Raw genomic sequence first — 27,706 nt, 5'->3', positions numbered from 1 at the left:
GGCAAGGGGAGCGTTCTTTTTTTCATTTATCAAACCCCGTCTTTCAGAGAAAAAGAAAAAACCCGCGCTCGGTCCGTGTATCGATTATTAATCCATTATCTCCACGATATCCGCCGTCCCCGTGCCCACATCGAGGCGTAGAGGCTGTCCACCACCGTGTGTGTGTGTGTGTGTGTGTGTGTGTGTGTGTGTGTGTGTGTGTGTGTGTGTGTGTGTTCGGTGTGTGTGTGTGTGTGTGTGTGTGTGTGTGTGTGTGTGTGTGTGTGTGTGTGTGTGTGTGTGTGCGCTAGAATCAGCCCAACCATGTGTTGTGTCTCATATCATAGTAGCCTACTGTGGATACACTGGCAGCGGATGGCAGCGCGGTAGCGGCGCGCACGACGCGACTGTGGGTACACTGGCAGCGGTAGATGCACCGGCGGCGGCGCGCACGACGTCCTCCTCCCAGTAGCCCTACCCGAGCCCCGACGCACACGGTTTAACGGCCGTATTAACAACACGCGTAGCCTGCTCCACCTGCCCGCCGCTCCTCTTCCTCATAGTCTTCTTCGCGTGTCAGACGCTCGTGCATCTCGAGGAGATAACAAGTGTCCGCGGGGCTCCAGCGCTGACGAGGAGATGCGCGCGCATGCTGGAACACTGTGTTCGACTGTGTGTGTTGACGGACAGGCGAGACGCGAGTCAGCGTGCAAACACTAAGTTGCATGTTGAGCATGTAGTAGCCCGTCTTTGATACTCGAAAAGGTATTTTATTTTGTAGGTTTATTTGCTGCAAATGTAAAGACCCCCATTTGGTAACGTTGTAGGCCTATCCAAGGTAGGTTTAACACAAGTCTAGACTGGCAGCCTATACGCACTAACAGCTATTTTTAGTATGATGACTAACCTATAAGAATAGCCTTCATCAAACATTTTGAGGATTTGGTTGAGAGGGATCTTTTTTTACTTTTTTGATTCTCTTGCTTGGCCTATTGCCACTCAGGACCATAAGCCTCCCTGCATTTCAGTTGCCCGCTCAGAGCTTGTCTGTCTGGAATGGGCCGATTGCTTGGCCTCCTGTATTGCTGCCTGCAGCGCTCAAGGCCACCTCATCCCAAAATCGCCACACTCAACCCTGCACTTCCTTGGGTATTCCGCAATACAACAGCCAAGGCTGAAGTCGATCGGAAGAACGGTTGTGGAGAAAATGGAAAGACAGACATGAGAGACTGCTCTTATTATGGTTAGATGCTATCGCATTGACTATAGCTGCATAGCTAACAATCAACTGAACTTCTGAAGTTGAAGTTTTTCCCCCTATTCATACTCCCTCAGTAAGCCTACTAATAGAGTAAGGGATGTATATACATATTTTTTATACGTCATAGCCAGTTTGATTTATTTCAATTTCAATTCAATTTCAATTTTATTTGAAAGGGATCATGTACATCGTGCGATTCATCAAATGAAATGCACAAGAGTTATCCTAAGGCTAATTTACATCCATTAGTGATTGATTGAGTCATGTTTTCCTTTTCAGATCTCATATATAGTGTTCAACCAAACACACCTTATTGATCAGTGATCAGTGAAGTCATAGTCCATTCATGGTCAAAAAAATGACCATGTGTAGGCCTACTATATATTTTATATATACCTTTTTGTTGCAAAATCACACACGTGTTAATACCCATCTACTGATCAATCAAACTGCCATCCATCAATCTGTTTTCTGTTTTCAATTTCTTAGAAAGAGTGAATTAATAATGCATGTATTTCTACGAACAAATTAATGGCTTTGAAATGTGGGCCAAATTACCTAATGATTTGTTTTTTATTTGGGGTACAATTTCAGACACTTAGATCCAATAATCCAATCTGACTGCTAAACTGTTAGCTTACTGAAGGCTAATAACAGCTACAATACAATTGTGATTTGAAAAGTGTCTTTCAATGTAAAACAGTTGACACAAGTCAAGCTATTGATATTATAGCACACATATGCTTATTTTCATGGGATTTTAAAATGATTGCTGTGGAAAATAAAGGAATGGAATTTATAAAAACAAACCATACCTATCCTTATTTGAACTCAATACCGTTGACATTTCCATAGTTTCCTGCTGATACTACTGTGAACATACACATTAGTACAATAGAATTGTAAACAATACAAAACGTTTCCATATTACTAGCTGAGTTGACAAATGGTTTGGTGTGTAATTCATAAACTCCTAATGGTATTTCTAAATAGCATAAATAAATATATACAGTTCAAACATTGAAACTTCTTTCATATGTACATCTTTGCTCTTTGAGATAATACAGCTATGAGGGATATTTAAAATATTTTTTGTCATGCATATTTGCAAGACTGTAAAATTCTGGATCCTGGCTTTTTGTCAGGGTTGGGGAGTGAAATGACATAAAATATAATATTCTCCTCAGAAAGATTTTAGATTTTGGCAATCCCAAGCAGGTTGTTTGACTTGACTTTTTAATGTTAAAACTAAAATATATTTTTTTAGTTTAAAGGACTTAAGTGACTCCATGAATTTTAACTGAATAACCGCAGATTCTTCTTTTTCTTTCCATGCACACAAATATTCCTTCAGCCAGTCCCTAAAGGAGTTCCTTTTGTTGTTGTGGCCGGCCATTGTCCACCTAACGCTGGTTCTTCTGCCGGTCCAAAAACTTCTGTCTTCTGTCCATAGGGATTTCATCCAAGTTGATACCATGGTTACTCGCCCTGTAAAGACAACAAGAGAACATATTTACACATGGTCACGCAAGTGGTACACCCGGAGACTCACAGCTACAGGAAATGGTGCAGGACAGTGGAGAGTGTCCCACTCTCAGCCAGAAGGCTCTGGGTTCAAGCCCCCTGATGCCCACGTTCCACAGGTATACGTAGCCCAGGGGTCGGCAACCTCACTATAAAAAGAGCCATTTCTGGTCCCTCCTACCAAATAAAATGTATTTGGAGCCACAAAATCTTTTCGACCCCTAAAATGAAGATAGCACAGCATCTTACATTTTATATATAGTTATACTACATATAAAATAACCAATCGCTTTTTGCATTTATGAAATGTGTGGGTGTAGGATGTGTGACGTTTATTTCAGTTGACAAAATATTCAAATATTGAATTTTGTAGTATCACCTTGATCTTCTTTGAAATAAAAAATATATATACTTTTGATTATTCATTAAAAAGAAATTCAAAGCTATATGGCCACTGCAGAGAGGTGGAAGAGCCACATTGGGCTCCAGAGCCACGGTTTGCTGCCCCCCGACCTAGCCCCCTTATACGCTATTAATACTTTATACTATTTCTCTCCAATAATTAGCTTTGGTTGAAAGTGCCCACTGTGTTCTCTTACCCTGGTGTGAGGTCCGGTGGTACCGGCAGGGGCTTGTTGAAGTCGTTCTTGCCTACCAGCCAGTAGGTGTGCTCTTTGCCTTTACCCTGAACACAGAAACATTTAGAGGTGAAATACACACCATTGTAAAAGCGGCTGGCTTTGAGGACTGTCTGTGTGGGTTGTTGAGTGTCTCACCTTCAGCTCTGTCATGCCTCTTACGTCGATTTTGTAGCCTTCATTCAACTGTTTCAGGACGTCAACTGTGCTTTGGTTGACGTGGATTCGGTAAGCTATGTGGGGGGGGAGAAGAATTTGGGAAATGTCTCTTAAACTGGTTCATAACAGGCTGTAAATATATTTTAGACCACTTGGAAGCAGTAGAACAATTCACTTTCTTTAATATTTCCCACATATTTCCTCCTGTCTTTATTAATTAACTGAATATGAATTGATTAATGCATACACAGGGAAATTAAGAATACCACCAACAAAAATAAAACTCCAGCATATTTCATTAATACACAGGATCAGAGGTTATAATCCCTTGTGCCAAAATCCAAGGAAAACACATATTCAGAAGCCCCTGCCCAAACTGCCCTAACTACTTTTATGTTCACAATCGGTCCATTGCAACTTATATATCACTTCAAATGTTATTAACCTTGGATTTTCAACAAATAAATATGAATAACAGCTGACACAGTGCATGGTTTTTAACGTGACATTGATGCCATCTTGTAGCATAAAGAGATCACGAGGGCCACTAATTCCACTGATTGACTTAAGGGATTATTAAGGGCATCTCGCCCTAAACCCTCTTTGGCCTGGAGCTGTGTGGACACACTGCCACACCTCCGACCTCCCCTTTTACGCCAGTACTTAAACAGGAAGAGGAAGGGATGGATGAGCTTGTAGAGGGAATCAGTCCGCTACTCACGCAACCCTGTAGATTCCATTCGGGAAGCTGTATTCACAGTGTCTCCGAAAAGACAGTAGCGAGGCATGGTGAGGCCGACAACACCAGCGACCACTGGGCCTGGAGACACACACACACACACACACACACACACACACACACACACACACACAGGAATGAAGGACAACTGTCATTGTTGTATCACTTGCAAACCATAACGTATCCCAAATATGAGGTAAAGACATGCATGAGTTGGGTCTCTATTTTCAAGCCTTGTTATCTCACATTATCCCTTGGAGTCATTAAGTCACATGCCATCTTTCAATATATAATATATATATATCATTTATCCATTTGATGTCACCACGATGACCATAGGAGCAGCCCTTATAATTCAATAGATCCGGACAGTTCCAAGACGCCGTCTTGGGTGTGTAATTGGATGACAGTGTGCCTAAGTGGATAGCGTTTCACTGTTCCAGGAATGTGCTCCAGACGGGAGGATTAGGTAAAAATAACACTTTGTCTTGAGCTGTCCCCGGTGGCCTGTTCCTCAGGTGTTCAACTGGACTCATGTTACTGCAGCACAATATTAAATGCAGAGATGTTCATTTCAATTATTAAGACAAGATAAGATGAATTAAGATTTAACGTACGCAAACACACCCGTAAATACACACACACACACACACACACACACACACACATTCACACACAAAGTTACACTCACACTCACACATGCACATGTACCCACGACGTGTAACCTTTCGTGCAAAGTGAGGAGTACACACAGAGATTTATAGGTGGCCTACCAGAGTGCAAGCCAATACGGATTTTGACTTTGACGTCGGGCATGTGCCTCATCTTGAAGGTGCCGATGCAGTGCAGGATGTCCAGACACATGTTGGACATCTCGGCCGCATGCCGGTTCCCGTTCCGGTTGGGGACTCCAGAGGCCACCATGTAGGCATCACCAATGGTCTCCACCTAATCAACATGCAGAGAAAATATAGGAATGAATACACTAATAAGCCCTCTGAGTGACCCTGTGCTTAATCCTTCACAAGATCTATTTAAAAACCTCTTAGAGATACCTATTATTACGCACAAGTTTCCCACTCATGAAGTACCAATAAGTAGAAATAGAAATAAATAAAGAAATAAATAATACATATTTGATATTCCCAGTGAGCTGGTTGCAGGTCAAGGTTTTCAAACAAGGCATAAGCCAAAAAAAAGAGAGCAACATATCTAAAACCTCAACCACCATGGGGCTGCAGCAGGCTCCGAAATTTCCGAATTTCAGTTCGGTATCTGCAACTGCAACGTTCAACGGATCGACCACGTGCACGTCACCTTGTACACGTCGTGACGACCAATGATGGCGTCGAAGAGCGTGTAGAGGTCGTTGAGCAGATCCACCACCTCTATGGGGTCGCTCAGAGCCGAGATGGTGGTGAACCCCACGATGTCGCTGAAGTAGAGGGTCACCTCGGAGAAATGCTCTGGTTTCACCGGCTTCCCTGTCTTCAGGGCCTGGGCCACAGATCTGGGGGGGGGGGCGGGGGGGGAGCGGGGGAGGAGAGAGCCCCACTGGTTGCTTCAAACATGATGTAGCGTAATCATGCGTGCAGTCATGGAGGCGTTCATCTTAAAGCAAACACATGTGAGGATTGTGAGCTGTTTACTGTATAGGCAACTAGCGTTCAAGGCTTGCAGGGTAATCTCGCGAGGCAGACTTCCACCTACAACCCCACCAAAGTCTAGTTTTTCAAGAATAGTTGTATAGAAGAGGGCGAATGGAAATACACTAGCGTTTATCCGTCTGTACAGTAGATGATTAAAGAAAATGCAATGGGTCTTGCAAGACCCAAGTGCCTGTCCAGCGTGGAGGCGTGGTTACTCATGATGGATGCCTACCTGGGCAACATCTGGGCCACCAGGTTATCAGTCTTCTGTCGCTCCACCTCCAGCTCCTCCGTCCTCTCTCTGATCAGGTCCTCCAGGTTGGAGGAGTACTGCTCCAGCATGCGCAGCATGGAGTCAATGATGTTGGTCTTCTTCCCCTTGGTGATGCTCTTGAACTGGGTCGGGAACCAGAGGGGTCCGTTACACACACGTGAAATTTGGACTTGAGTTTGTTTTGTATTCAACGTATCTAACAATGCACAACATTGTTGTTTGTTGTAAAGTATCTGCCGTTGTTTTTTGTAAAGTATCTACTGTTAGGAACAGTACAGTTTTTATATATAAGTGTGATATGGTTCAGCATATATTGTTACATATTGTACAGTATCTACAATACAGCAGAGTGTAGTGATGTGATCAGTATATAGTGGATAATGTTGTACTGTGTTCCATCTAGCACAAGAGAACTGCCTCCTAAGTGAGTGGTGAAAAAATGACGGTCTGCATCTCTGTGATGCAAATACGCTTCAGTTCTTCCCGCGCAAGTCTGTGATGCAAATACGCTTCAGCGACACCACCCCCGCACGACCCATGGGTCCCCCTCGGACCCATGGGACGAAAGCGCTGAACGTGGCTCTACCTGCTTCAGGATCTCCTCGAAGGTGGGCCTCTTGTCGGCCTCCTCGCTCCAGGCCTGCTTCATCACCTGGAGGACCTCGAGGGGGGCCTCGTCCACGGACACAGTGGGCCGACACAGGGGCGGAGGGGACTTCACCTTACTGATGATCTCTGACCCGGAGGACGTAGGACAGGCACGCCCAAGCACAGACACACACAGAACACATGCACGCACACATACACAAGCAGGGACACGTAGGCATACACACAAACACAAACACACCGGCACACACACACACACACATACTTTGAAGGGTGACGATTAATAGCAAGACTAGCTATATTACAAAAGTATATTAAAAACTTGGCATCTATTTATATGGTTGATCAAAATAATAATTGGTTTAAAATAATAGCTTGATGAGAATTGAATACATAAAATAAGTTCATACAATGCATTAAATATGATAACAGCCTAATATATTAAAGGAGCATTTTTTGTTATAAAAGTGTGATTTTGCTAAACGACATATAAGTTAACCTTAGATTTGTATCTCGTCTGGAGGAAGAGGATTATAGGGAAGATAAGCTCACTTCTTTCACAGTCTGTCATCCATATTTAGATGTGAAAACAATAATGACAGCTATGCATCTATGATTTCTGACAACCTAATGAAAATTATACAGTACAGCCGAATGTTTGCTTGCTGTGATAGACTCCCAACCCAAAGGTTAGGTTTTCAAACCCCCATATCTGCAGTCCACCTGTAGGCCCCCTTTACCTAACCCAAACTCTAAGATGCCTAACTGCGACTTGCTCCCAAATATCATATCCCATAATATCCCAAAAACAATGTTACAAAATCATATAAATGATAATAATAATAATAATAATAATAATAATAATAATAATAATAATAACAATAAAACAATACCAAACAATTTTCCCTTCTGTGATCAATAAAGTGTGATGTAATCTGATGTGTATTTGGCAGCACCAGTATGGCTGTATCCCATCGTTGTCTCTTTGTGTGTATGGTAAAATAAAGAACCCAGTACAGGTCGGAGTACAGGTCGGAGTACAGGTCGGCCCATCAGGTATGGTGCCTGCTGCTCCGGCTGGGGGCTCACCTGTGACCGGCATATCCAGCATGCAGAAGGGGGCGCAGCGCGAGATCACCTCCTGCATGATGATGGAGAAGCTGTACACGTCCCCCTGGAAGGTGCCCCTCTTCTGACTGGTGGGGTTCCTCAGGATCTCCGGCGCGGTCCACAGAAGGTCTGGACGTGGAGAGGGAAACAAAGGCTTACCAAAAACCCACAACAAAAACAACACTTCTGATGACTTAGTGTGCTTCGATGCGTAGATGTTCACCGGGACGTTGATGTTGTTTTTGCCTTTTTATGCTTTATGATAGAGTGAAATAGACAGAAAGGTATGGAAGACGGAGGGGAGGACATGCAGCAAAGGACCACGGGCAGGAATCAGGAACCCGGGTCACTGCGATCAGGACTGGGCCGTAATGGTACGAGCTCTACCCGGTGAGCCACCAGGGCGCCCTGATGTTGATATTGTTGATGGGGTTAAAAACTATGTGTGGGGAACTGGCTGGACAAAATCGGTGGCAATTATGATCCCATGGGGGGGTGATGGTTCCAAAACGGTTGGTAAGCACTGCACTAAACTATCCTGCCCTCTGCATGTGCAAGGAGAACATGGAAGGCTGTGACCTCTGACCTTCAGGCTTCTCCTCCGGCAGCGGGAGGTTCTGGCACAGGACGATGTTCTTGAAGTTGTAGTCGGTGACCTTCAGCACGAAGCGGCCGTCCACCACACAGTTACGAGACTTCAGGCTCCCGTGGATGATGTTGCGGTTGTGGAGGTGCCTCATTCCCTGTGTGCATGCATGTGTGCGTGTGTGTGTGTGTGTGTGTGTGTGTGTGTGTGTGTGTTTGTACGCGTTGGGTGAAAAGGGGGTGGAAAGCATGTGTGTTAGTCATTTTCAGATCAGTCTTACTGGTTGCCGATTCTAGGTTGAAAGCCTAAAGACCACAATCTACCTGTAGGCATGCCTAACATTGAACAAGCTATCTATCGGTTTCTCTGTGCATTTACAGCAACACCTTTGATAAAAGGGTCTGCTAAATGGCTTTATAACTGGAATAGTTTACCGTATTGGACTTGAACCAGGGAGTAACAACACAATAAAACCATATAGGTGTGGGAAGCTGGGCTCACCCGGACCAGATCCATCAACAGGGACGACTTGAACATCCAGTCCAGACGCATGTCCTCGTTGTTGAGGAGGTCCTCCAGGCTTCCTCGCGCGCAGTGCTCGGTCACGATGCCAAAGATCCCGGTGTCGCAAAACAGACCCATGTACAGGTTGAGGTTCTCATGACGCATGTCTCGCAGCTGGAGAGTCGGGAGGAAGTAAGGGTTGAGTTGCATGGGACAGTGAGGAGCCAGACCGTCACCAACACTGTATTGTCACGACAGGTTTTCAATGTTTTTAAATGTCTGGCTGTTTTTGCTTGAAACCACGTTTCTTGAATCCAATGGCGACCAGAGAGCACAGGGACTAGTAGTTTGTAATGGTCACTGACTCAATCCTAATTGTCAATCATATGCTTTTAATTGTAATGATGAAATTCAGCGTAATCCCGTGTGTGCTTACCTTGATGAAAGAAGACTCAGCATTGCTGTTGACACTTGACGTTGAGGCATCAGGACACTTCTTCAGCCAAACCCAGTCCCCCTGAGGTGCAGAACAATATTTTACAACGGTGTGTGTGTTTAAGTGTGTGTGTTATTGTGTGTGTGTGTGTGTGTGTGTGTGTGTGTGTTTGAGTGTGTAAATGTGGAATATGAAAACGACAATAACTAAAATCACTTACTTAATACTATTGGACATGTTTTTTTACTTTTAGGGACTCGTTCCACATGTAACAGCTCCATCTTTATCTTTTAGTAGGCTCATCATTATTAGGATGGTGGTTGAATGGTGGTTGTGTTTTTTAACAACCGTAGGATGATGTGTATCGGTAGCGAGCGGTCCGCGTTGCTCACCTCAAAGACGGCGACGTTAGAGCAGTCGGGGGTGGACGCCATGTAGCTGCGACCGGACACACACGGGCGCGTCACAGCCTTCATGTCTAGCTGGCTTCTTAAGATGCTTTCCTCGTTCAGCTTCTGCTCAGAGGACCAGAGGAGGAGTCAAAGAAGGAGCGGGGGGGATGGAGGGAGTCCTGGGGTTTAACGCACAAGGGTACGGTCATACAGTAAACCACTGACCCGTTTGCTGAGCTGAGTGTTGATGAACACCAGGTCATCCAAGGTGAGGACCACCTTCCCTGACCCATTGCCCCCACCACCACCAAAGCCGCCAAAGCCGCCAATGAGGCCATTTCTCCTACAAAGGAACAAACATTTAGTAAATTTCCTAATACCCTACCACTCATCCATCAATGGATGACTTGGGGCGTATCAAAGGGGGTGATGGCAAGTGAATGATAATCAATAACAAAACCCCCAGGCAGCCATGTCATCAGTCTCTGGCAGTGGACGTACTTCAGGTAGAAGAAGAAGTAGACCCCTCCTCCGGCCAATGCGATGAACAGAAGGCAGAGGAAGAAGAGGCTGACTGAGTCCAGACCTTTGAACAGGAAACACAAAAACACACAGAGAGAGGGGATGAAGCCCGTGTCACAGACGTCAACAACGGCGTTGCTAGAACTATAACCTCCAGGCCCAAAATGGACACACAGAACACAAACTTAGTGTGAACCGGAATTGGTCATCCGTTAACGAAAAGATCAGATTTATCTTTGCATTCGCTTTGGTCACACGGGCACACTGAAATTGTCTCGGGTCTCGGGATGGAAAGACTGTCATAACCCCCAGTGTACGGCATTCAAAAACGCACAGACATTTACCATCTCACAGGTGTGTATTTCCTACAACAGCTGGGGGACTTACCACCACTGCAGGCGAAGTATGGGCTGAACCAGCAGCTGGAGTCGCTGTAGGGAGTGCTGCCCGCAAAGTGGATGGACCGGCCCAGGTATTTCAACCCTCCTCCCGTCTTCCCGTACGTGTGGGCAGCCTCCAGGATGTGCGTGGAGTACAGTTTGGAGCCGACGCCGCTGTAGTCCAGCACCACGTAGCGCGCCAGCATGCCTTCTCCGTTCTCGCTGCCATACAAGGGTTGATTGAAGCCGTCAAACTCAAAGCCCCCCTTGGCCCGGGTGAGCATCTCCCCGGTGACCCAGCCACCCCCAGTCCTGCGGGCCTGCTCGGCGGCCATGGCGGTGTAGTAAAACATGTTGTAGATGGTGCCGAAGAACGGGGAGACCTAGCGAACACACGGGGAACACGGTGTGCAGAAATCATTCGATAAGAAAAAAATCATTCAATCAATAATGTTCAATAACAGTACTAGATACTAGTTTCATGTATCGCCTTGATATTTGTGTGTGCATGTGCATTGTTTTTATTAGAAGTAGTAGTGTTCGTCGCTGTTTAAGAAGTCATAGTAATGGTATTTGTAGGAGGGGTAGTCGTGGTGATTTTACTAGTTGTAGAATTAGTCATCGTAAAAGTCGTAAGAGGAGGTGTGGGAAGAGGACAAGGAGGGATTTCAGTTGCAGTTGTACTTTTTTCTCTTTTACCGCCAAGCGTTTTGCCCTTTTTGTACCTGCTCGGGGGGGATGCTGGAGCGGATCTCAAAGGAGTTCTGACCCTCCCTGAAGGCATCGTAGAAGCTTTTCTTCCCTGAGTCCATGGTGATGGTGAGCACCCCGTCGTAGGCCTTGCGGAGTTTGGTGTCGTTGCCCAGGACGTAGTGGGGCGTGTCCTGGTAGGGCAGGGAGTACAGCAGCGTGTCGTAGGGGATGAAGACGTAGCCGCGGGCGATCATGCGCATGTCCAGGGCCGTGGTCAGCAGCTTGTGTTGGGCCGCTCCGCCGATCAGCACAGAGTGCATACACATGACCACCACTGTGGAGAGAGGAGGGAGTCGCACCGGAGGGAGAGAACACAAGATGGACACATGATGAACAAATCTTAATAGGTCTGTCAGAAATCATAATCCTACCTGAGATGATAAAAGGGCACCTCGTTTATCACCCAGGTGAGTGTTAATCAGCCATTAGGGCACACATACAAGCGGCCACTTTGCCGAACGAACCGGTTGAAAAAATAATTTATGCCTGCTGCCATCAGTTTGGTCAATGACCACATGTAACTGATCTGTTTTGTGTTATCTGTTATGTGTTTGCTGTTTCTTTTTTTTTTACTGCTGGCTGTGCATCAAATTGCCCCTCGGGGATAATAAAGATGCCCTTGAACCCTTGAACCAGTACATGCCGCTTCCGTCGTGGGAATGTCCACCCAGATGTACGATGGATAGATCGACCTCTAAGCCTCTCCTCGTGGAACGTACCTACTAGACCATCCACCTATTCATCCTACATCTGGGTGGACACGCTCCCACTTGTGCCGTCACTATCCAGCGGATCGATTTTTTCCATTAAAACAACACTTTTAAACCACGACTTCCACCGCGACAAAGGTTCGCGTCGGTACGCACCTCTGACCCGGTCGGCGTCGCGCACCGTCTCCAGGGCGTGCTGGGCTCCATCCTTGTCTGACTTCATGGTGACCACGGTGCCGACGGGCAGGCCCAGGGCGCGGAGGGACGAGGCCAGCTCCTGCCCCGTGGCCTCCCACAGGTCCCCCTCCTCCGAGACGATGGCCACGTGCGCCCAGTGGAAGTAGCGCAGCACGGAGAAGAGCACGCGGGAGGACAGCGGCAGCGGCCGCAGGAAGGTGGAGTGCATCCCGCCCTCCTCCATGTTGGGCTTCAGGCAGCCCCAGGAAAGGAGGCCCAGGTCCCACTGCTTGGCCAGCAGCGCCGCCGAGGTGCAGTACCCAGGGTTTGCCGGGCCCAGGAACGCCGAGCCGTAGCCGTCCAGCTCGGCGAAGTGGGCAAGGCCTCGGGAGGATTTGCAGTCCTCGTTGATGAGGGTGTAGTCGTACCAGTAGCCCTTGTTCAGGTAGGGGTTCTTGTTGACGCGGCTGGTGGCCAGACGGGCGGCCTGGTCCGGGAGGGCTTTGGAGTACAGAGGGTCGCATGTCCACGGCCCAATGATGGCCACCTTGAAGGTCGTGGCCCAGGACTCACAAGGGAGACAAATGGCCATCAGAAGGGCAATGACTATCAAGTGCCCCCTCCATTGCTTGGGGCGTATCAAAGGGGGTGATGGCAAATGTGGTGTGAGTGACGATTGTGACGTTAAGGAGGATGGACATGGGGATGATGATGATAATGAAGATAATGACATGGATGATAACGATGACAATATTGATCTGCTTGGACAATGGCCACAATTGTTATTGGAATCCAAAACAGTCCTGGTGTGTCTTTTGGCCTTGGTGGTGAGGCGCCATCGTGGGTGATAGGACAGGTTGTGCAAGAAACGAGGGTCTTTGTGGCTTGCCATTCTGCCCGTTGAATGTCGGCAAGGCTCGGGACTAAGCCGTAGAGGGTAGACTCTTTATGGGGAATAGTGTTGAGGGCGTCTGTGTTCAAAGATCAAATTTTCTTCCTGGGGTTCCAGCACTCCTCTAGCCCAAAGCAGGCCAGTTGGTCACAAGCCTCCAAGCCATCACTGGGAAGGCGGGACAGCCACACAGACAGAAGAGAAAATGGCAAAGAGTTTGCAATTAGCACTAATAAAACACAGTGCAATCAAATTATTTCACTTTTTGAAACCCACACCTTCCATTATACCAAGAAAGAGATGCTAAAATTCTATGAAAGTGTGGAGGTCATCTTGTTGAGTCAATGTCAAACATTAGATGTAATCAACTGGCTTATTGATTTGGGTCAATGCATATTCATAAGTTTTACATTTATAAATATGCTCATTCTTAGACATTTTGCTTGAGCCAATGAGATGACAAATCACAAATCAGCAACCATCTGTCTGATTGGCCCTGGGTAGTCGTCATGCTATGCCCTCACCAGGTATCCAGAATGTTTAACATGTGTGACGCAAGCTGATAAGCTGTGCCGGACGTACCCGACGGTACACGACAGTGATAAGCCATAGAAACGTGGTGCTAAATTGGGCCTTGATGTGGCCAGGACTTTCTCTTCCATCCTAAGCCAATCCCTTTAGGTCCCCTGCTCTTCCCACCTGTCTCCTCACTGCCAGCCTAACAGGGCTCGCTATCACAACATATCACTGACAAAATTAGATGAAGATAAATAGTATAGTTGTAGGTCTGTACTCTTTAAAGTGAGGAAAAGATGCGAAAAAAACGATATAGGCCTCATTAAATTTTTCGGTGAAGAAAATAAAATATAAGACTTTCCGTGCTATTAATTATGACCCAAAATCCTTCCACCATTCCATAGCAGCCATACATTACAGGTGTTCAAATAAAAGCCACCGAAAGTTGCTAAATATAGAAGTGGCTTAGTGATTGCTAAAGACTAAGCATATGGTTAAGTCTAAGCTTTCATTGCTACTCTGCCATGATTAGCAATACTTAAAATGTTAACTGGTTTGACTCACTGAGATTCTGCTTTTATCATCAGGATCATCAAGGGCACTGGAAACTTTTGATGTTAGTTATAAGATATTTAAGTGGAGTTGCAAAAAGTTTAATCCTAGACAACATTCATTAACACCTTTCTTAGCCTCTTAACAATCTTCTGTATAGCGATTGTGTAAGAAATTAGTAGATTGAAATGCATTGTTCAAAGTAAAGTATTTTCTGTTATTTCGACAATGTAGTCAAGTAATGAATGTAAAAGAAGTCTTCGCCCATCAGTCTGGGAAGAAACAATTCTTACCTGGAGTGTGTACACATAGGAGTCATATATTGCTTGCATAGTCCAGGTTCCTGGTGAACAAAAAAAGAATACAGAGCGTTTGTCTATCCTTGAGGCGTGTCAAATATTTCTCCTAAATACTCCAAATAACAAGAAAAACCAAGAAGCCCCCAAATAGTATCCTCTCGGATCAGGAGGTCCATCGGCCTTTCTTCTGAAATATTGTCCTTGAAGAGCAAATACGGAAGGGAGAGTAGAATTTCCCAATCTGTGTGGAGTCTGTTTAGTGGCTGTGACTGTCTTTGGACTGGGGCCGTCCCCAAACCGAACAGCCCAGTACCGGGATGACCGCAATGACTCGAGCGGAACCCAGGAACCAGAGTTCAAAGAGACTGGCAGATAGCCGGAGAAAGAGAGCCCAGGAGAGAGAGAGCGAGAGAGAGAGAGAGAGAGAGAGAGAGAGAGAGAGAGAGAGCGAGAGAGAGAGAGAGAGAGAAAGACAGTGAGAGGACGAGCAGGCTGTTCGACCTCTGAACCTTTCTTAGCTTTTAATCCTACCTGACAAAGTAGGAGTTCAGAGAAAGGGAAAATGTAGACAGACAAGACTGAGAGAGAGAGCAAGAAGGAGGAAGAGAGAGATGGAGTGAGGGAGTGAGAGAGGGAGAGCAAGAGGGAGCGTGAGTGAAAGTGGGAACGTTATACGTAATGTAACTCTACTTAGAAAATAAATAGTAAATAAAGATGTATTACTTCATTTGCACACCATTAACTGCAGTGTTAATTCATGTACTTCATCCTTAGCTTAGCTTAGATTTGCATCAAAAAACCGTGACAACACCTAACCCTAACCCTAACCCTAACCACTGATGCACAGGAAGTGAGAACATCCCTATGCAACCCTAAAAGAATGCCCTCAACTCTCAAACCAATCCCCGAAACCTAACCCTTAAACCAAACCCTAAAACCGAATCTTAACCCAAACACACAGACAAGTGTTGACAACTGAAGAGAAGGAGGTTATGATCCCAACAGCAGAGAGAAGCTGAGATGACTCATTGGTAAGCTCTCGTGCCTCAGAGGAGAAGGTTCTGGGTTCAGGCGTGACATGGACAAGTGGTATAATCGTCTCCTAAAATTCAGTGGCTGCACGTTGAGAGCTGAGAGATGATACGCTCTTCCTCCAGGCGCTCCTTCAGCTCTCGGTTGGGGCTCAGCTGACTGAGAGTCAGAAAAAATGGCTGTGATTGATTGAATGGATCACTTGCCTCGAACCCTGATTCAAACAGGTTGAGCCTCTAACCACGCTTGACTGAGGGGGCACCAGAGTGCTCTCCCGCCATACAAATACTACCCTGCTCTCAACTTAGCGTGGTTAGAGGCTCAACCTGTTTGAATCAGGGTTTGCGGCAAGTGATCCATTCTATCAATCACAGCCATTTTTTCTGACTCTCATTCAGCTGAGCCCCAACCGAGAGCTGAAGGACAGTCGGGAACAATGGCTGTAAAAAGAATGCTCTCCTACCATACAAACACTACCCTGCTCTCAACTTAGTGCTACAAAAAAAGAAAATTGAAGGTTATGATGTGCCATTTTGTATTATGAGACTAGACAGGTCAAAACAAAGGAGTTTCTTTAAATTTTATTCGATTTTCTGTATATTCTAAAGATCGATTTGTTGATTATCCAGCCAACACTGACACACATTTAGTCTTCCTGGAAGGTGACCTTCTGTGGGTTCATCTCTGAGTATGTTTGGTTAGTTAGATAACCAAACATATAATCAGCTTACTGATCAAGACAAAGGAGAGACCATATGACCAGAAAGATTCTAATTTCTTGCTGTAAGATGTGTGCGAGATGTTATTAGCTTTCTGGCAACACATGAGTGCTGGTATGGTTCTGGGCTAGTGACAGCAGCCTCGCTGAGGTAATCAGATTAACCCAGGGATGGGCCACTAAACCCACGACCCGCAAGTCTCTTAGCACTACGGCTCATGGCACTGCTAGAGATCATTTCTATGAAAGCTCACACCTTGGGAACACAGAAACCATGACGGCACAAATAACTTGTCCACCGCAGCGGTAAAGATGTGGAAAGAGACCAAGAACATTGACCTCTTCTCCAGTATTACTAGCCTTCAAGCTAACCTCAACCAATCAGAAATGGCCGGTCAGACTGTCAGACACGAGGCCTGTATGAAATTACGAATTGTGTTTTTGTGTTTTTGTTATCTTAGAAGGAGCCCTTTATATATATATATAAACAGGTATATATATATTATTCTACTTTTCTCTACTTTTACTCATGACATTTTAACACAAATATCAGTACTTTCTACTCCTTACATTTTCACAAAGAGGCTTGTTACTTTTGTTTGAATGCATTTTATGGAGAATGATTGATTGATTGATTTTTTTGCATCATTTCGCACCTTCCCAATATCAAGACCAATTTTTCCACCCCTGTCCTTCTTGTAAGCAATGACCAGTGGTTTTACAGACTAAATAACTAAATACAATTTACGAATCTGTCAAGTCATAGACGATGACATCATCTTAGAAGTACCTCCTACAGGCCAGCACAGGTCGTAGTGAAGGCAAGGGAGATGTGAGGGGGGGATAGGGCGGGGGATTTAGTTGGTTGCGATCTGCAACTTCACCGCTAGATGCCACTTAATCTTACTGCTCGAGCAAGAATTTAAAATTACAAAAGCTAGATATTGAATGCTTTCTAATACAGAAAAATATTTATCTTAATATCTATGTTTATATATATTTGATATATACACATATCTTTGTATTCACAAGTTTGATTGTTTATTGATTGTTTACTGGTTTGATTAATTATGAATTCACATTCAGATGGTCCAACCCACCTTAACTACATAGTGAATGTAGCTCTACATTCATGGCCAGATTGAGCCTCTAGGGGGCGCATGGGCTCTGAGCTAGCGTGTCTACTGTCTAGTGGTAAATATTGGCATAAACTGTATTAAATAATGGCCAGGCCTACACTGTACCTACGGTAAGCCAAAAACAATCAGTAGGCTACCATTTAAATTAACGCAAATAATTTACTTTTAACCTGAACGTGTTTGTATTATTTTTTACACTAGCTATGTGTGATAACAGGTTTTCAGCTTGATACTGCTGATACCAAAACCGGATCATCTGCAACAATACAACAAAGGTAACATGAAATGACTTGAAGGATGGAATGCGTTTTCATGGCAAAATAATCACGACAATGATTAAGACCATTCTTAAGTACAATTACAAATAATACCTGTACTATTAACACGCACACACACACACACACACACAAAACACAGACACTCACACAGTCCTAACACACACACACACACACACACACACACACACACACACACACACACACACACACACACACACACACACACACACACAGGATAGGTTTGTGCGTGGGCTGGAAAGGAGTAAGAAATGCAGTTAATCAGCCATGTTTTACAAGTAAGATAAACACACTGTTTGTTATGATTGTGCGATGACAGCCCTGGACCTGTTATTGTGAAGCAGAGTGCCACTCATAATGCTGTACAATACATGATGTCTCACCTTCATCTAGATTCTGGATTCCCTTTTAATGAAATGCTACTGTGTTTAAGGACCAATATAAGTTATTGTATTGAAGACCTTGGGATGCACAAAAGAGGGAGAGAGGAAGAAGAGGAGGGGGAGGAGAGGAGGGAGGGGGTGTAGGAGGAGTGGGGGAAGGCGAAGTGGGAGGAGGGGGGGGGAGGAGGGGGGAAAGGGAGGGCAGAGAAAAGGTAGGAGGGGGGAGGAGAAGAGCTCCGATCTCCTTATCAGATAGTACACAACACACTACTGTATGCAGTGAAGATAATCATACCATGCCCCTTTGTGGTCCCTAGTCGCTTCTCCTCTTGAGGTAGTTATATGACTCATTTCATTCTTTACACCGTCAACCTGCATGGCTCTTTGTTCTTTGTTCTCTACAATCAGCCTTGGGGTTTCACCTTTCTACTATAAATGTTTGAGAGACTGAAGTTGTCATTAATAACAAGTAGGCTAACAGTAGCATAGCATACCCCGATATGAGGCATGCCTGAGAGTAGGACAAAGCAGTGCTCACAGTACATGGCTCACTTTGGGTCCTTTGTTATCTATTTATTACCTTAGTTAATTACTGCTGTGCTTAAAAAAACAACCCAACATATTTGTGGTCAATGACATGCTTGAAAGTCATGTCATATTGCATAATACATTCACTTTACCACACCCAGTCTACACACACACACACACACACACACACACACACACACACACACAGTCCAACCACACACACACCTAGACACCTACACACACAAACACACACACACACACACACACACACACACACACACACCCAGGGCCACAAACAAACACACACACAAACACACCCAGTGCCACCAAACACACACACACACACACCAGGCAGCACACCCATTCCCACCACACACACCTACACCTACACACACTCTCATACACACCCACCACCAGGCCGCACAGACACACACACACACACACACACACACACACACACACACACATGATTGTGCGTTATTGTGCGGAACTGTTACAGTATTGTGAAGCAGAGTGCCACTCATAATGGTGTACATCTAGCTTCTGGATTCCCTTTTAATGAACTGCTACAGTGTTTAAGGACCAATATAAGTTATTGTATTGATGACCTTGGGATGCACAAAAGAGGGAGAGAGGAAGAAGAGGAGGGGGAGGAGAGGAGGAGTAGGAGGAGGAGGGGGGGAAGAGCTTCACTCTCCTTCCCAGATAGTACACAACACACTACTGTACATGCAGTGACGACAATTATAGATATTACAGACGTGATACGCTCATCCACACATTTAATCAGATTACAGAACGGCAACCCTTGTGTTGTGCGAAGATGTAAACAATGTAATGAGTTCATAGAGTGTTTAATTCTCATCAGTCCAAGATGTGTGCCAGTAAGGCCAGACAACAATACACCCCAATGGGGCTATTTTTGTTCCTTTACTCGTATCAAAATAAATAAATAAATAAATAAATATTTATTTTGATCAATAAATCAAAATAAAATTTTATACAATGAAAGTATCCATGAAAAGTAACATTTTTTGTATTACAAATTTCTTTGAAAATGATTTTAAATATGCAAATGCACAATATACTGGGCTTATTTTTTCCTTTACTTCTATCACAATCAAACCTCACACAGTGAAAGTATACATGAAAGTAACATTTTTGTTTTACAAGTTTCTTAGAAAAATCATTTTTAAATATGCAAATGAGCTCAACACTAGGCCTAATTGACTTATGGCCAAGAAGCCATAAATTCAGAAGTAGAAAAAACAGGGGCCAAATAACTAACACATTTATGTCCATTCAGTTAACCTATGCATAAACACGATAAATTTTAAGTCACTTGCCACACTTACCTGGGTCACTTGCCACAAAAAGACTTATATTGGCCTTAAGAATTTATTGCACAATCTTGCCTCCAGTTGCTTTCCAAATAGTTTTTTATTTGAGAACAAGCCTGACCTAATGACATTCCCCCACAGATATCAGAAGAAAGTCAGAATAGCCATCTTAGTTATTAGTAACGTGGTGAGATTACATTTTGGGCTGGTAGATTTACAAATGATTGGTATTGTTGGTAAGATTACAAGATTACAGGCAGAAGTCATTCTTAGTGTAGTGTTTTGATAAGCTCGCAACAGCACAGCCAGGCAGTTTTCAGGCCAGTCTAAAAGCATGCATTGCCCCATTGGCAGTAGGACGATTGGATGAAGATTGGGCCGATGTATTTGTCATACATATGAATGGTGTTTCTGCCTATGCAAATTAGGACATATTCAATAAGTGTGGAGCTCATGTGCATATTCAAATTCATTTCAAAAGAAACTTGTAATACAAAAGTTACTTTTGGGTTTATTTTGGTCAGATTCGATTAGTGTATAGCTCATTTGCATATTAAAATTCATTTTCAAAAAACTTGTAATACAAAAAAATGTACTTTTCAGGAGTACTTTCAGTGTGTAAAGTTTCATTTTGATAGGAGTAAAGGAAACAAATAGCCCCAATGGGGTGTATTGTTGCCTGGCCTTATTGGCATACATCTCGGATTGATGAGAATTTAACATATTTCCTCAACTAGGATTTCTTAGGACTTTTAGTATGTTGTTCTGGACACCTCGTAGAAATGATCTAAGCCACAAAAAATGTTTACAATTAGTCTGTCGTAAAACGTTACTTTGCCGGGACTAATAAGTCGCTTCTCCTCTTGGGGTCTCGACTCCTCTCCACTTCAGAGTGTAAACGACACGCTACTGTGTACACGCAGTGAAGAGAAACATTGATGTTGGAGGCACGATATGCTCATTCACAAATTGTAATCACAAACATTTCCACGTTATCTCTGTGAAAACACTCTTTTTTGTCAGAGAACAGCCATTGTGTGACAGTTTCCTTCTCAGGCCTTGATATCTGATTAGGTCTGACCTCAGCGCAGGGTTATCAGCGGTCGGTTCACATGGGGGGCGCGTCGCATCGCAATCCGCTGAAAACGGATTATCTCCCGTGCGACGTCGCTCCTAACTCGCGGCTGCGAACGCTTTGATTAGATGCAAGCTGACGTAACAACGTTGTGATTGTGAATGGGGGGGGGATTGACGAGAAGTAGGCCAGTGGTCGTTATACGTTTCTGTTTTCATTGTGTAACAACGGGATGTGGTCAGGATTGAATAAACTGTTTAATCCGAACGCACCCCTGGCTCCACACACAAACTGCTAGTGAGGAGACGGGTTAACAACGAGATAAGCGATTATGATTGGCTAAGGCAGAGTCATGTTTCATGGTAGCCAATCGGAGCCAGTGTTTTTACACACAAGCCAGGATACGCGTACCACGCGCACCACACACACACACACACACACACACACACACACACCAAACAGATTATATGAAGTAGCAGAGACGGCGAGTCCGGAGCAATCCGGTGAAAAGTTGGCATTTTCAAAGTGGAGATATAAGCACTAATTCAAATTCATTGACATATAGCAACTTTTTTTTTTTTTTTTTTAACAGTAACGCAAATAGTTCTTTCCCTGATAACTAGTTACTTTTATTATAAAGTAATTCAGTTACTAACTCAGTTATGGACTTTTTGGAACAAGTAGTGAGTAACTATAGCCTAACTAATTACTTTTTTAGTAGTAGCGTTCCCAACACTGTTTGACAGTATATTGTACGATCATGTCGCCGTGTTATGGGGTGACGTTACATAGGCGACATGTAGTCTTTCTCGTTATGTCTTTTTCCACAACTGCTAGACGAAGAATCATACAATATACAGTTTTAACTTCAAAGCAAATTAATATTATTGAAATTTATATTATGATTTTTTTTTTTTTCATACTGCGGCTCATGATAGGCCCCTGATCGTCGTAGGCCCTGGGGCTTCAGCCCAGGTAAGCCCGTGCATAAAGGCGGCCGTGGATGTGGTGTGTGGATCGTGTGGATCGGGACTCGGAGGGGGAACAGCAGCAACAGAATTGCGGTCCTGTAGGCAACGGGCCAATTAGTTGTGCCGTCCCGTTGAGTGATGAGCGACACGTCAGACATCAAGCCAGAACATTTGATCCGCAGGCGTGGCCCTGAACTCACACACACACTTTACCGCCATTCATCTACTGAGCTGGAATGTTCCAGCTGTTGTCTTAAAAAAGTACAAATGAAACACAAGACCAATAAAGAAATGAACAGGTGTGTGTGTGTGTGTGTGTGTGTGTGTGTGTGTGTGTGTGTGTGTGTGTGTGTGTGTGTGTATGTGTGTGTGGGGGGGGGGGGGCAGGTGAAGGTCCACGAGGCAAGGGGCGGGGTTTAAGTCTGGAGCAGCAAGGGAGGGTTTATGTTAAAATACAGAAACACGCTCATATAGGAGCAGAGTGGATCCCTGTCAAACAGTAATTACTCCACATTAGACGTCATGGATCTGATGTTGGGACTGGCCGTCGTGGGTGCGATCAGCGTCGGATGGGTCCTGCTGAAGCTGCTCTGGACCTGTTGGTGTGGATTCACAACATTTTTTCTGTCAGAAATTTGGCGAGTGGATTTGAAGAAATATGGGAGATGGGCAGGTACGGTTTCTCAGTTGTAAAGTGTGTTTGTATTAGTACAAGATGCAAATGAGTTAGAATTGTATTTATTTACTGTGTACTTTAGTGCCTTCATTTGTGCCTTCATTTGTGCAAAGAGATGGTAAAACGGATATCTCGTTTAGTTCATACAAAATTGCAGATTGGTTTTATATTATCTACATACATATATAAGGACCGGGATGGAAGTACCTTGATGTGTTGTTATGTTAATATATTCTAAGTAGGCCTACCTACATTTACAACTTTATGGTATTCTTGCCCTTATTCTGGCTTATAAAAAAATATAATAATATAAATAAACCAAAGTGGAGGACAGTTTATTACGCCCCCTAGGCTAATGCTTTAGGTGAATGTTTTCTAGATGGCCCCGTGAGGTGGCATATCACTGTCATCAAATGACTTAAAAACTGATTTGAAAACGAAAACATCCGTTCCCAATAATAAATATTGCAAGCACTTTGCCTGCGCTCTCGCATTTACTGTAGAATCAATCATTTATTGCGCGCATCCAGTCAGCATCAAGCAGCTGACGCCCCCGTGTGCACGCACGGTGTCTGTTTTCTCGTGATCGGCCTACACTTTGAATAGTAGGCTACCAGAATAGTAGTAACACACTTGTTCATCCTCCAATCCTATCAACGCCCCAGCTACTGCTTGTTCAATACAATAGGTTAACTATTGCATGATTGAAGATACATTGTTAACTGTCTAAATTTGTATTGCTAATTATGGTTATGAAAAAGGCAAAGATAACTATTCTCTTTATTCAACAAGTCACATTTCCTGAAAAATAAAGGCCTACATATAAAAGGAATATATTGATATATTAAAAATATCTATTGATACTTCTAGTTGTTACTGGCGCCACGTCAGGAATCGGCAAAGCCTACGCCAAAGAGGTGAGTCTGGACCTGCTCCACAAGCTCTTAATGTGATTTCCAGACGATGATGTTGAAGTTTCAAACGCCATGCTGGGGGCTTTGAGCTGAGTTTGTCACTGTTGACCTGTCTCCACGGGACGTTGACAGTTAGCCCGAAGAGGCCTGGATGTTGTTCTGATCAGCCGATCGACCGAGAAGCTTCAGACGGTGGCAGAGGAAATAGGTGGGCAAAGATAAACATTTGATCTAATTTAAAGCAGACTTTTCTGTTTTTGTTGTTGTTGTTGTTGTTTTTAGCTATTGCTGCTGTTCTCAATGTAGCCTACGTTATATTTGATCTCTTTCAGAGGCTGAATATGGCCGCAGGACCCTCACCATCCAGGCAGACTTCACCGGAGGAGGAAGCATCTATCCTGCGATAGAAGAAGCATTGCGAGGCATGGACATCGGGATCCTAGGTGTGTAGAAAACAAGACCTCCCCGTGAGACAACTGAGTGTGTGTTGCTTTGTCCATGGATGTGATTCAGAAAACACATTTTGAATCCATGACCCTTAAATTTGATATTGAAAAGCGTTTGAATTTTTCAACGATATCCATGTTCTTTCTTTCATAAAGACAATTTGTGCGCAAAGCAGCTAGTCTCTCTCTCTCTCTCTCTCTCTCTCTCTCTCTCTCTCTCTCTCTCTCTCTCTCACACACACACACACACACACACACACACACACACACACACACACACTAAACATAAATGGTCAAAAGTGAATAATTAGTTATGTATGCACGAGAGAGAGAGAGAGAGAGAGAGAGAGAGAGAGAGAGAGAGAGAGAGAGAGAGAGAGAGAGAGAGAGAGAGAGAGAGAGAGAGAGAGAGAGAGATATGACGGAATTTGAGTTATAATTAAATATTATATATAATTAAAACCCCACCAGAAATTCTGTTGGGGGTGAGACACCACGTTTGCGCCCCTGCATGCAACCGTCGAGGGGTCATTCTGCTGCTCACCTCTGGGTGACCACACGATACATCTACATGATTTGATTTTCAGTGAACAACGTGGGAATGAGCTATTCCAGGAAATTCTGTCAATTCCTGGATGTACCCGATTCCGAACTGGTAAGATTCCCAAATGTGTCATATATTTTAGGACCGTATATAGTTTTCATATCATATGTCACATCATTTGTAAATGTACGCAAAAATATGTGTAGCACCTAATGCTGCTGCACTGTGGATGAGGTATTTTTGTTTTTGTATTAGTTTGCCCCATAACAGCGCTCTTATCTGCAATAGATACTAGTATACCTTATTGACAATATCCTAATAATTTATATTTTATGTGTGCTGCTGTTACAACTGAATTTCCACTCAGGGCTGATAATAAAATAGCCTACCCTAATCTAATCTAATCTAATTTAATCTAATTTAATCATGTCTAGAAAATCTCCCAGGTTGTCAACTGTAACATGCTTTCTGTCACCCAGGTAAAAAAAACCTCATTATCAAACATAACACCTGTACCAATAACTGTACAGATTTGTCTTTGTTTTTAAGTAGTATTGAAGATAATAATACATTTTCTTGCTCCTCAGATGACCAGAATAGTTCTTCCAGATATGGTTAAAAGGTGAGAAAGACAACTGCTGAGGAGCTGTGGTTGTTTGTTTATTTGCTTAAAGTGTTGAGTTATTTATTCATATATGTTCTCCTTTGACTCCCAAGAGGGTCTGGCCTAATCATCAACATCGGCTCTGAGATCGGGGCCCGACCGTATCCGTTTCTCTCGCTTTATTGTGCCACTAAGGTACTGTTGTTTCATCCTGAGTCACACACACGCACATGCACACACACACACACACACACACACACACACACACACACACACACACACACACACTTGTTTATTTCTGTATTTGTCTCATGTTTCATTTGTACTTTCAATACAATATGTTCCAGCTCAGTAAATGAATGGCCTTACGGAATCATGTGTGTGCAAACACACCCAGTCTAAATCCAGCTGTTGTCATGATTTCAGGTCTTCGTACGATATATATCCCTCTGTCTGGACTCAGAGTACAGGTCTAAGGGAATCACTGTGCAGGTGAGGCTCTTAGCTTAGCTTTACGTGAATGACATACTGAACTACATAACATTTAATGTTTCTGGATTCAAAGAGAATCTGGACACCATCCTGCTGTCTAGGCAAGGCTTCTCGCCTCAATAACATATATTTAATGTGTTTTCTGATAAAAACAATAATAAATTAAAAGCACTGATTCAAAGCCCTGACAACTAATAGATAGATAATCGATTGATAATTGTAATAATCCTTTACAGGAAATTACAATGTCACTGCACCTTCAAGACAGACAATCACCACACATTTCCTCAGATAGCCTCCATACTTAAAAAGTTAAAATACAATAAATAAATACAAAAATAAAGTGCAAAGTTAGTTTTGTGCATTGTAAAACCTTACAGCAGCTGGTATACTAGACTGCCTGTATCTCTCGGTTTTGCACATTGGTGCAATCAGTCTCTGACTGAAGGTGCTACTTTTGTGCACCTTCAGGGTGTGGAGTGGGTGAGTGGGGTTGGTCATTATTGAACTCAGTTTGTTCAGCATTCTGGCCTCTGCCACCTGCTGGACCGTTAGTTGCTCAGCCCCGACCACTGAGCCGGAATTCCTGATCAACTTGTCCAGTCTGTTTTTGCGCCTTCTCCCCAACAGGCCACAGCGAAAAACAGAGCACTGGCCACCACCGAATAGTAGACACTGCACAGCAGGGGTTGCCAGATGTTGAATGACCTTAGCCTCCTCAAGAAATACAGTCTGCTTTGTCCCTTCCTGTAAACCGCCTGACTCTTCCAGTCCAGCTCACTGTCAAGCTGCACACCAAGGTACCTGTGGTTGGCGACCACCTCCACCTCAGTGCCCCTGATAATGATTGGTGTTATTGAGTCCTCCTCCCCCTCCTAAAATCCACAACTATCTCCTTTGTTTTTGTGGTGTTGAGATGGAGGTTATTGTGTGCACTCCACTCTACAAAGTTGTTTATTGTATCCATATACTCCTCCTCATTGCCCCCTTTGATGAGGCCGACAACAGCTGTGTCATCTGAACATTTCTGCAAAAAGCAGCTGTTGGTGTTGTATTAGAAATCCACTGTGTAGATGGTGAGCAGGAATGGAGCCAGCACAGTTCCTTGTGGAGGCCCTGTGCTGCTCAGGATGGTGCTTTGTAGGCACTAACTAAATTGAATTTGCTTTTTATGTACCAAAAATTTCAATATCAGTTACATTTCTTCTGAACCATTCATCCATGTTTTTAGGCAATCTCCAGGATATTAGTATAAGTATAAAGTATAAATAAGTATAAAACAATCTTTCAAGTTAGCAAAGTTATGAGAGTTATGGAAAGTGAAAGACACACGTTGCCAGGATTTAAAGGATAAAAACAAATGGCAGATGTTTCTGAAAAGCCTGTCTCACTGTGAATCTCTGTGCAGTGTGTCGCGCCACTGTTGGTCTCCACCAACATGACGTCCAACTGCAGAGTCAACGGTTTGGTGAAGAGCGCGTCAGACTTTGCCCACGAGGCGTTGAATACCGTGGGGTACACCAACTACACCAACGGCTGCGTCTCTCATGGACTTCAGGTCAGTGGGATCGGGTGGCCAGCGATGTTTCAACGCCTCTATTATGCAACACGGTGACCTCCCTGATGACGGCTTTTTGTCCCCCTACAGAGCATTGTGTTAAAACTAGGGTCAGGCTTGGTTCACCGCCTCGCCTACCTCATGAAGAAACCCAGAGAGGTTCCAGAAGATCTCCATAAAGACTGAAGGAGCGAACACGCGGCAGAGCCTGAGGGTTTGGGGATCAGTGAGGAGCTGGGCGTCGACTGCCCCTATGTTTTAATCATTGGTGGTCTTAACGAGGATTGGGTTCTCGCATTAAAAACAAGAAACAAGCAAAACTCTTGACCATG

The 27,706-nt window shown here is 44.1% G+C and overlaps 2 protein-coding genes across 2 annotated transcripts; one reads left to right on the top strand and one right to left on the bottom strand.

Moving 5' to 3' along the window:
• Positions 1 to 2,643: 2,643 nt before the first annotated feature.
• Positions 2,644 to 13,291, bottom strand: gucy2d (guanylate cyclase 2D, retinal; the record flags this gene model as incomplete). Its single annotated transcript, XM_084473689.1, has 19 exons — positions 2,644 to 2,728; positions 3,364 to 3,449; positions 3,541 to 3,635; positions 4,283 to 4,381; positions 5,074 to 5,248; positions 5,618 to 5,810; positions 6,182 to 6,345; positions 6,810 to 6,958; positions 7,919 to 8,068; positions 8,526 to 8,682; positions 9,027 to 9,203; positions 9,466 to 9,546; positions 9,858 to 9,980; positions 10,083 to 10,200; positions 10,359 to 10,443; positions 10,767 to 11,142; positions 11,485 to 11,786; positions 12,379 to 13,027; positions 13,199 to 13,291. The coding sequence occupies 19 exons, from the start codon at positions 13,289 to 13,291 to the stop codon at positions 2,644 to 2,646; spliced, it is 3,357 nt and encodes a 1,118-aa protein (XP_084329815.1).
• Positions 13,292 to 22,662: 9,371 nt separating this feature from the next.
• On the top strand, positions 22,663 to 27,560 carry hsd20b2 (hydroxysteroid (20-beta) dehydrogenase 2; the record flags this gene model as incomplete). The annotated part of the gene is made up of 11 exons (XM_084474432.1): positions 22,663 to 22,813; positions 23,687 to 23,733; positions 23,863 to 23,938; positions 24,063 to 24,173; positions 24,764 to 24,831; positions 25,155 to 25,199; positions 25,308 to 25,342; positions 25,438 to 25,519; positions 25,751 to 25,816; positions 27,225 to 27,374; positions 27,465 to 27,560. 11 exons carry the CDS (start codon positions 22,663 to 22,665, stop codon positions 27,558 to 27,560), a joined length of 927 nt encoding a protein of 308 aa, XP_084330558.1.
• Between the last annotated feature and the right edge of the window lie 146 nt (positions 27,561 to 27,706).

Source organism: Micromesistius poutassou, assembly GCF_964030765.1.
Source record: "Micromesistius poutassou genome assembly, chromosome: 10".
NCBI classification, from domain to species: domain Eukaryota; kingdom Metazoa; phylum Chordata; class Actinopteri; order Gadiformes; family Gadidae; genus Micromesistius; species Micromesistius poutassou.
The sequence above is the reverse complement of the archived record's forward strand: the minus strand, read 5'-3'. Positions and strand labels throughout refer to the sequence as shown.